Genomic DNA, 11002 nt, shown 5'->3' with positions numbered 1-11002 from the left:
ACTTCCCCACTGCTCCAGATTGACCACATGTTTTTTAAAAGGTCTACTTTCTTCCAGGTTCTGAAATAACATGTGCTGAGCAGGGGGAAGAGCGGCAGAAACAGGATGAATGCGTTTTCGGCACTGGTGTAGTGGGGAGTTTTGAATGAAAGCTGGATATTTGGAGTGATGAGCATGCATTTAATCGTGAGTGGGGAATCGACCCATGTAGGGGCAACCATGAAGAATGCTCAAAAACAGGCTGTAATGGCCACAACCTGTCAGCAAGACTGAATGGTAAGCAGATCCTGATGCATGGAGCAAAGCCGCCACAAGGGGGCCTACTGGGAGAGGCAGTCCTGCTCCTGCAGCATCTAATTCCCATCTAATGAATAAGACTGCGTGCAAGAAGTGGACAATGTCTTTTTATTGATGTTTTCTCCTTCCCAGATATTTTCCTATTAGAAAACATTGAATAATAGTAAGATTTACATAGAAAGAACTTCAGTGGATTACACAAGACAGAGATAAGTTTCCTATTATTTCCTGCTGGCAAGTTATGAACATTTACAGGCTAGCTCTGTAGACAAAACTTATGTTTAGTTCTAAAATTAGAGCCTTTAATGCCATGGGAGATATTTTCACCAAAACAGCCCATTTGTTCCAAACACAAGTTGGATGCTGGACAACAACTTGATTGTTCTGTGGCCTTGTGGGCAGCACACAAAAATGTAGTACAACCACATAACCTTCCTCTGCTTGATAGTGCGTTAGAACATGAGATGGGTGCCAAGATAGTGGGTGTGATGCATTGAGAAGGTCAAGTTCAGTGAATGATGTCTGCTTCATTCCCAGACTCCAACTCAAATTCTGCCCTTTGTATGGTTTATGGAGCTCAAGCATTCCTGTTGGTGCTTTGGAAATGCATGTTGATATTCAGACTGCCATTATGGACCCAATGCGAACCCAGTTAGGAACAGCTTTGTTGTGTGATTGAGGGTTATACTTTATAAAACATGCTATCAGGCAGTGCCACGACTAATAATTCTCACTCAAAGAACTATCGCATAGTAAGGTAATTCTGACTGACAAGTAAAAAGCTCAGAACAAAACATGAGATGCAGCAGAAAGGGAAAACAGAATGCAACAGAATGCATCAAAAGAATGCAGTCAGCGATAGCTGGAATAATTTCAGGCAGGGACGTAGGTATAGATTTTTTATGGGGGGGTTCAGGGGTGGGGCCACACCCCCACCCGCCCCTAGGGCATGGCCACACCTCCCCAAGCCCCACCCCTGGCCTAGCGCTTATAAAAGCAGCTCTCTGAGACCAGGGACGGCAGACTCCCCTCCCCTGCCCCCCACCAACTGGGCTCCCAGCCGGCAGCTGGCAGCTTCTTCTGCCCTCTCCTCTGGGCAGAGGCATAGAGGGAAAATGGAGCCCGGTGCAAAATCTGAGTTTTGCGCCCCTGCCCCCGGGCAGCCGCTGTGATGCTGGAATCTACCCCCAAACAGCATCACTTTCAATGGTGTTTAAACCAGAGAGCCCAGATTCTCCTTTTAAATACACCTTAAAGGGAGAATCTGGGGTCCCTAGTTAAACAACATTGAAAGTGATGCTGTTTTGGGGTGGATTATCCCCCACCCTGAAACAGCATCACTTTCAATGTGGCATAGTGGTTAAGAGCAGGTGCATTCTAATCTGGAGGAACCGGGTTTGATTCCCTATTCTGCCACTTGAGCTGTGGAGGCTTATCTGGGGAATTCAGATTAGCCTGTGCACTCCCACACACGCCAGCTGGGTGACCTTGGGCTAGTCACAGCTTTTTGGAGCTCTCTCAGCCCCACCCACCTCACAGGGTGTTTGTTGTGAGGGAGGAAGGGCAAGGAGATTGTAAACTCCTTTGAGTCTCCTACAGGAGAGAAAGGGGGATATAAATCCAAACTCTTCTTCTTCTTCTTCTTCTAAACTGAGGACCTCAGATTCTTCCTTTAAATCTGTGCCGAGGGGGGTGGATTTAAAAGGAGAATCTGGGGAAATTTGGAGGGGTGCCTGCTGTCAGGGGAGCAATTGTTAATCTAGAAGCACCAAAATTTCAGGGTATCTTTAGGAGACTCTCCTAATGATACCACCCAGGTTTGATGAAGTTTGATTCAGAGGGTCCAAAGTTATGGACCCTCAAAGGTGTAGCCCCCATCTCCTATTAGCTCCCATTGGAAACAATGGGAGATGGAACACCCCCTTTGGGAGTCCATAGATTTGGGCCCCCTGGACCAAACTTCACAAAACCTGGGTGGTAACAATAAGAGATTCTCCTGATAATACATCCCATGTTTGGTGAAGTTTGGTTCAGGGGGTCCAAAGTTATGGACCCTCAAAGATGTAGCCCCCATCTTCTATTAGCTCCCATTGGAAACAATGGAGGATGGGGGCACCTCCTTTGGGAGTCCATAGCTTTGGACCCCCTGAACCAAACCTCACCAAACCTGAGTAGTATCATCAGGAGAGTCCCCCAAACAATCCCTGAAAGTTTGGTGCTGCTAGCCCAAACAATGTTCCCCCTTGCAGGCCAAAAACCGAAAAAGCACTAAAATGTTTTTAAAACCCACAAACGGAGGGGCGGAGCTTCGGACATGAATGGGGGGTTTGAACCCCAGAAGCCCCCCTTACCTACGTCCTTGAAAGGTGTTACACTGATTGTGGGTATACTTGTAATGAAAGCAGATAACCTGACCTGTGCTAGTGGTCTACTTTGCCTGGACAGTGCAAAAGCATTGACTCCAAAGGTACATCACACTGAAACCCATGGGCCTTTCCCTACTCTCCCCTATCCCCCCTATGCCGCGCGCCCCAGCGTCCCCACAACCCCGTGCTCTGCGCGGGGTCATCAAAAGGCGCCCTTTGCAAGAGCGCCAGGGATGCCGCGCGCTGAGGGGATGCGACAGCGGCAGCATCGGGGCGGCTACGCTGTTGCCGCCCCTCTCGTGGGGAGTGCCGGGGGACCTCGCGCTACTCTCCTCAAGTAGCACGGGGCTTAAGGTAAGTGGGGAAAGGCCCCATGTCACGTGTATTTTTGGCTTAATATTGAAATCGCTTTAAACAAATGAAAGAATGTTGTACTGTTTGTTAATTGTTTTCTTTCCAGGTCATCCAACTATGTCACTGAAGGGAAGAAAAATGGTTTTGGGAAAGTTCCTGTGAGTTGTTGCCATGGCAGGCTTCTGGCAGCCAGAAGCAGTGGGAACGAGGCCACAGTGGTGCTGACAGTCCCACAAGGGCAGGCCAGCACAGGCAAGAAGTAGCAGTAGGGCCACCGGAGGCTGAGCTTTTGCGGATCATTGTCATCGCTGCCGGCTGGGCTGCTCTTTGGGTTTGCTCTTCGCATTTTAAGATGCTCCTCGGCCCCTGGAATGCAGTCAGATGTCCAGAATGCTGACCAGACCAATTAGGGTTATGGGAACTGTTTGCATCATCAGATATACCCACTTTCCTGTGGCGGTGGCTTGCAGAGAAAGATTTGGTAAAATTGGGCAAGCTGCCTAAATTACGAATTTCCACACATTTGCTTCTGATGTGCCGTAAATGCTTCTCAGAGTATATTGATGATCAACACACCTGAGAACGAGAGAGTTCTCTTTATGCTATTTCTGATTATCTGTATGGGCTATTTTAGGGAAGCTTGTCCACCATTACAGATATTCTTACTGAAGAGCCACAAGGTTCTCTGGAACTCAGTCTGAAAACAGTGACAGCCACTCGCCCCATTGGCCCCTTGTGTTTCATTTCAGCATCAGTGATCACGGAGGCCTGGAAATTTCCCCTCCCCACACACATACACCTATTGCTGATCATGTCACTGCTTCTCAGGAAGGTCAATCAACTGATTGTTTAAGCAAGCGAGCAGCAACATCTGAAGAGGAACGGTCAATGATTCTCCACTGCCACACACATATTCAGATCTGCACAAGTGAAGACACTATCATCTGTCAGCTTACAATGGCTTGTACTTCCGACAAGTTGGGGCCTCAGAAAAATGCAGCATTTATCTGGTAACTGCCAATTGCTGCACACTGTCTGCCTCTTTCCAGAGAAGCCTTCAGTGGCGTTTTCATGCCGGTGAAGTCTAAGAGACCAATTCCTTCATCTGCAGAAATTTCAACCACCACCCTTTTCAGTTTGCTAGTTAACCATTCTGCCCTTGTTATAGGTTGGGCTCATGCACTAGTCTAGCAATTGCTTAGGTGTATAGAATTAAGCTCAAGCATTAATTTATTTTGCAAATTTTAGACCAAATGTTCCTGAAGTATTTACAGGCCATGGGAATTCCTTGGTGTACAAGGTGCTCAGCCTAGCCTGGAAAGAAAGACTTTCCTTTGGTCAAAAAATCAGTGGATACCCTGGGTGGTTTTACTTCTGTTCCTGCTGATGGAAATTCCCAAGTAGATTTGAGCTATTTCTAATGCAAACTACATCAAAAGAAAGTCCCTGGCAGAAACAATATCAGCAGTTGCACAGCAGGAGGAGGGGGTTTTCAGGGCAAGTTTCTGTTTCTCTTTTGCACGGAGACAGCAGAATGAAAACACATGACTCCATGACTCATGAAATCCCCTGGGCTTGGGAACACCCAGTCAGGTTTGCTTTCTACAAAGGGATTGGACAGCTGAAGATCTTTCTCACCGCCCCTTTGTCTGCTTCCCGTTTTTAAAAAAACTTCTTTTAGAGGAAACAATCTCAGCCTGAAACAAGCCCTGTGTGCCTCTGAGAAAAATTAAGCACCTGTGGAAGCAAGCGAAAGAACTGGAGAGACCAAAGAACTGCACTTTCCACAGGACTGGGCAAGTAAGCGATCTTTCCCTCCCTCCACAATGGTTCTTTGGCTCCTTTTGATTTTCCTGAGGGCAGAAGACACCAGAGCGCAAGATCTTGGTTTCCAGGCCTGTAAAACTGATGGCATGAAAGTGCTGGAAGTGCTGCCAGGGGGTGGCTGGGACAATTTGCGCAATGTGGAGATGGGACAAGTGATGAGCCTCAATTATTCCTTGTGCCGCACCACCGAAGATGGTGAATACCTCATTCCTAATGATGTCTTTGTGGTGCCCCAGAAGAAGAGCACGGTGGAAGTGCACTCAGAGCTTATTGACGACTGGATGGTGTATACAGATGCCTTTTCTCAGTCCATCAACGCTGAGGCTTCCTTCCTTTCTGTGCTTAATGGAAAGTTCTCAGAGAGTTCCCAGAAGACCAAGATGCACAATGTTTATGATGAAACTATCACCACACGGGTGCAGGCACGGTACCACATCTACTCTGTGAAAGCTCGTCCATCCTTCACCTTCCAGAAGGACTTCCTCCACCAACTCGTGAGCATTGGCAACCAGCTGGAGAACAACCAGAGCCAAGTTGCTGAGTACTTAGCAGAGATGCTTGTTCTCAACTATGGCACACATGTCCTCACAGATTTGGAAGGGGGAGCCAGCTTAATACAAGAGGACCAGGTGAAGCGCAGTTTTGTGATGGATAAAGAGACCGAGAAAGGAGGAGTCACTGCTTCAGCATCTGTCACGTTTTTTAGCAAGATCAATGAAGGAATCGGTGGCTCCGTGCAAATCCAAGATGAGCTGACTAAGGGCTATATACAGAACACTGTGGATTCTAAGATAGAAGGCTGGGGCAGTGTGCCCTTCTACCCTGGCATCACCCTCCAGAAGTGGCAGGAGGGCATCCCCAACCAATTAGTGGCTATAGGCAAATCTGGGCTGCCTCTGCCCTTTTTCATCACCCCTGAGGCCTTGCCAGAACTGCCAGAACCTACCATAAAGCAAGTGGCCAGTGTGGTAGAAAATGCTATCCGCCTCTATTATGCTGTCAACACGCATCCAGGCTGCGTCAAACCTGATTCTAGCAATTTCAACTTCCAAGCTAATGTAGATGATGGGTCTTGCCAGAACCCCAACACTAACTTCACTTTTGGTGGAGTCTTCCAGGAATGCCGTGGTGTGTCTGGCAGGAACACAGAAGAGCTTTGCCTGGCTTACCGAATCCAGAATCCACTGACAGGTAGCTATTCCTGTCCAGTTAACTTTTCTGCTGTATTGCTGCATGGAGAGGAACGTACAACTAGCAAACCCCAAACAGAGTGCCACAACGAGTGTCATTCCTGTTGGCTATTTTTTAGCTGCTGCAAAACTGTGTGTGGTAGCCGCTACTATGCCAGCACAGTGCAGTTCAATGCCTACTGGTGTGCTGCTACAGAAACAGTGCCTCAGGGCTCAGGTGTCCTTTTTGGAGGGCTGTATAGTTCTGGACAGGAGAACCCAGTGTCCAGGACCTATGCCTGTCCATCCTACTTCTTTCCACTGGTTCTGTTTAACAATCTAAAGGTGTGCATCAGCAGTGACTATGAGATGGGATCTCGCTTTGCAGTGCCCTTTGGTGGCTTTTTTAGTTGCCAGACTGGCAACCCACTGGCTGGTTTACTAAAAGGACAGAGCCCTGGGATCCTTCAGGACTTTTTCTACCAGGACTCCCCTACCAAATACCCCATGAAATGTCCAGCTGGATACAGCCAGCACAAGGCCTTTTTAAGTGATGGCTGCCAAATCCTTTATTGCTTGCAGGCTGGGACACTTTTTGGCCAGCAGTTAGCTCCTGTCAAGCTGCCACCCTTCATCCGGGCGCCATCCTCCAATTCTAGCCTTCCTGAAACCATCTTGGTGAGCTCTGACACCAGCCAGGCCTGGGTGAAAACACAACAGAGTGGGAGGTGGAGACTGGCCAATTCCACTGATGAAAAAGAGATGGCCCTTCTTTTCCAGGGACAGTTGCGTTCAGGACCAACTGGAGGCACCATTGCTGGAATCTCAGTGGCAGTGATTGCTGTTTTGGCAACAGCCTTTGCTATAGTTGTTTACAGGATCTGGCGTAACAAGAATCGAGGATATCAGGAAATGCCAAACACACATACAGTAGAAGACCAAAGCAGCTATGGAGCCACCACATCTTCTCCACAACTCAGTGCTGCCTGAGGCTACTTTTGTTCCCAGATGCCTGAAACAAAGATTAATATTTTCCAGGAGGTGGTGGTGGAGTATGAGCCCAGGATGTGTGTAGAGTGGTAACTGCTGGTAGTGGTGGTGGGAGTCTAATTGCAACTTTGTATAAATAGTATAAATTGTAACTTTGCTGGTATGGAAACCAATGCTTAAATAATTTGGGCAGAATAATAATTGGTTCTGGTGGGTTTTCCGGGCTGTGTGGCCGTGGTCTGGTGAATCTTGTTCCTAAGCCTTCGACAATACATAGAATAATAACTGTTTAAGAGCAGGCTGTTTGCATATTGTTAGGCAAATACATGTGAAATTCGCAATCAGTGTGGAAATAAGATAGTAGTAGCTACAGATGTACATGGGAGGGAGAGGGAATTAAACTTATTTTGCAGTGAGAAGAACTTCAGATAATGGCAATAAGTGATTTGGGAGCAATCCTGCTTTTACAATTGCAAAGGTCTAAATCTTGGTGGGCGGGGGGGGGGAGCAGGAATAGGCAAAGTGGGGTGTGATGCAGATAGGCTCTCTAATGGCATGATAATGTCTGTCACTTTCTGCTTTGTTTATAAACTCTTAACTGATACTTCACAGAATGGGTAGAAACAATATTCCTTGGCAGTCAGTTGGTGCCTCTTTTATATCTGATGCAATAAACTGTTGTTTTATACTTTTACCCCTGGTGTGACCACCTTTCATTACCATACTATATTTTTGCTAGTTAGGTGACCGGTATTGATGTATAATGGATTGGGCTATTGAACAGTAGCTGCTCATAATTAGGGAGGGGGAAGGGTGTCAAGCCAAATATGCTTTATAGTTTTCTAGCAGGAACCACTTCTGAAGTCTTTAATCCACTCCCTGAATTGGGCCTTTATTATACCTTCATTCCCTCCTCCTAATCTTCCTCAGGACTCAAGTGAACATACAGTTATTTTTATTCGTATAATAACAGTCCTGATAAATAAACTGGTCCTGATAAATAAACTGGGTTACCCAAGGCTTCCCATTGAGTTTCATAATCTTGCTGTGATTTGATGCCAGTAGTCCTTGGTCCAGGACACACTTTCTGACCCTCATGGCACTGGGGTATTGTTTCTAACAGGTAAACAAACTGAAGAGCTTGAATCTCACTCATATAGATTCTAGCTCCATAGTGTTGATATAGTCTGTGAGCTGATTCCATTGCATATTAAGGTCAATGTCCGAATCTGTTACAGATTCTAGCTAGTATATGCATTATGTGTGGTATAGAGCACTTGACTATGGCCCCTTCCGCACATGTAGAATAATGCACTTTGAATCCACTTTCACAATTGTTTGCAAGTGGATTTTAGTATTCCGCACAGTAAAATCCAGCCGCAAAGTGCATTGACAGTGGATTGAAAGTGCATTATTCTGCATGTGCGGAAGGGGCCTAGGGCTGGGAAACCTGGGTTTTAATTGCCATTCAGCTGTAACCTTATTTGGTGACCTTTGGCCAGTTAGTCTAAACATGTCCTACCCCAAAGGGTTGTGTGAGCAAAAAACAGGAAAGAAGCGCTATGAATGTTGCCCTGAGCTCTTTGGAGGAAAGGGATTGGGGTACAAATGAAATAGATGACAGACTTTTTAGAAGTATCGCTTTTCATTTCACAAAGTAAAAAAATATGAAGTACTAACCATGCAGTCCTAAGAAGAGTTGCACCATTCTAATTCTGTTTAATTCAGTGGCCTTGGATTTGGGGTAACTCTTCTTAGGCTTGTACTGCAACTCGCTTTATCAGTAAAATGACGAGACTGCATGACCCTTGAGTAGACAATGTGCAAGCATGTGACCCTTCTGGCAAGTCAGCATAAAGCTGACTCAGTTTTTACTGCAGTAACTCACATATGAAGCTGCTGCTGCTCACATTCTGTTCCAAGAGCCAAAGCCACATACATGCATGTCTTATGACAAAGACTTTTCAGAATTCAGTAAAAACAAACTGGCTTGCATTTTAAATTTAGAATGAATCACTGCTTAATCACAGATAATTGGTTCCTCTTCCTTGTTCATTTCCCCTAATGGCTAAATTTCAGTTGTAAGCAGTGTGTGGCAGGGATCTATGTTTTGGTTATGCACTTCTGCCATGTGCATTACCATCAAACTTCTGACAGCTACAGCCTTGTTAAATAAGAAATGAAAATCCAAAGCTACACCTTTCGTGCAGTTGATTAAATTACATATTGTTATCTCCATAAGAACATAAGAACAAGCCAGCTGGATCAGACCAAAGTCCATCTAGTCCAGCTCTCTGCTACTCGCAGTGGCCCACCAGGTGCCTTTGGGAGCTCTATAGTGATGGGACTGGTGTGTAGACTTGCTTAAAGCCACCTAGTTAGTTCAAGGCTAACATAAGACCAGAAGACAACCACAATAATTATTAACTACTGTGTTCCTGCTTAAGGCCACCTAGTTAGTTCAAGACAAGACAAGAAGACAAACAGGATAATTATTAACTACTTTCTGTGAATGTCGTTACCAGTTTGGAAAATAGTATAAAATCCTGCTGTGAATCATTGATACTGCAGCACAGTTGCAAATTAAAACATATAGTGTAGATAACACAAAAAAGACTGAGAATCCATTTTGTTTCACTTTTATTGGCCTGAAGCAAAGGACAACTGATTCTTGCAGGAAAGGGGGAACTTGTGCTATCTTAAGCATCTAACCCACCACAGACAATGTTTCAGGCATTTACCCACGTTACAGACTGAAAGTGTCACATCTGCTCTGACTAGAAAAAGCAGCTACATTTCAGGAGCTTCCATCTGTAGCATTCAGATACTGATTAACAAAAGCAGTACCCCAATATGCTACTTCATATAAGATGCTTGCTTAGGTTGACAGTTATAAACCTGGTTGAAACTGACCAGGCAGCATAAAGGGGAGGGAAGCTAACAACCTGTACATGGACCTGCTGCCCACTTAACGTAAACACTGGATCACAGCATTGATATTACCAGTCCATACTACACATCAGTATTCAACATTCTGAACACCATCCACCTTTTGGACTCCAAAGGCTTGGATGCAGAGCAGGATTCCTGAGGATTTCTGATCATGCAGCATGGTTTCTCTCTCTCTCCCCCTCCTCCTCCCCACTCCACTCCACTGTGGCAGCCCCAAATGCCAACCGGCAATCCTGTTTGACTACCAGGAACAGGATTTGAGGAGCATTTCAGGCTGCCTCAGGAGACGGCAGGAAAATCACACATGTACACAATGCTACACAGGCAATTTGTTCAATGAACACATAGAGAAAATATATGCATGTGTGATTATGTAGGTCACATGCTGTCCTGCAGGGAAATGCTTTGCAAGGAAGAGAAGCCCCAGCTCAGCTGACAAAGCACAGGAGGGAAAATTGCCAGATCAATCTATGCCTGAAATTACTGAGTGCATTCTTTTTTCAGTATACTTCAGTAAAACGTGTGGGTGTGTGTTATTTACAACAGGGGAGGACTTTCTATTATTTCCTTCTCCTCCCTTTTCCCATGCCACATAAAATGCAAACATTCCAGGCTTGGATACTCGCCCTTATCTGCTTTTAGCTATACTATTGTGATCTGGAGGACCTCCCAGTTGCATCACATGGGACTAAAGCCTTAACTTTATGTGTATTTACTTAGAAGTTAAATTCAATTGAAAGCAACAGGCTTCCTTGTCCAAGAAAAACTTGGAAACATGCTGGGCTCCTGAGCTAGACAACTGAGTGTTGCTCCATCCCCTTCAAAAGACATTTCAGAATTACTGAACAATGGAGGAAGAGAAGAGTATGGCACTCCATTCATTCCTTGGAAATGTAACATAATTCATTCAGAAATTCCAGTGGCCACAAAAACAAACTATGAATCAAGAGAAGTTCTTGAATGGTGAACTTATTTGATCTAAACCTGGCCCAAAGAAAAATGTGCAGGAAATAAGGGCAAGCATATTTAAGAACAGCAAAATTTCAC

The 11002-nt window shown here is 45.5% G+C and overlaps 1 protein-coding gene across 1 annotated transcript; it reads left to right on the top strand.

Moving 5' to 3' along the window:
- Positions 1-4638: 4638 nt before the first annotated feature.
- Positions 4639-7697, top strand: LOC125427566 (macrophage-expressed gene 1 protein-like). The gene has a single exon (XM_048487130.1). It carries the CDS (start codon positions 4844-4846, stop codon positions 7001-7003), a length of 2160 nt encoding a protein of 719 aa, XP_048343087.1. The 5' UTR covers positions 4639-4843; the 3' UTR covers positions 7004-7697.
- Positions 7698-11002: the final 3305 nt, after the last annotated feature.

This window comes from Sphaerodactylus townsendi, linkage group LG02, assembly GCF_021028975.2.
Source record: "Sphaerodactylus townsendi isolate TG3544 linkage group LG02, MPM_Stown_v2.3, whole genome shotgun sequence".
Taxonomy (NCBI): Eukaryota; Metazoa; Chordata; class Lepidosauria; order Squamata; family Sphaerodactylidae; genus Sphaerodactylus; species Sphaerodactylus townsendi.
The sequence above is the reverse complement of the archived record's forward strand: the minus strand, read 5'-3'. Positions and strand labels throughout refer to the sequence as shown.

Bases quoted from the DNA above. Each gene is read 5' to 3' on its own strand.
- LOC125427566 (XM_048487130.1), top strand. From the start codon at position 4,844: ATGGTTCTTTGGCTCCTTTTGATTTTCCTGAGGGCAGAAGACACCAGA.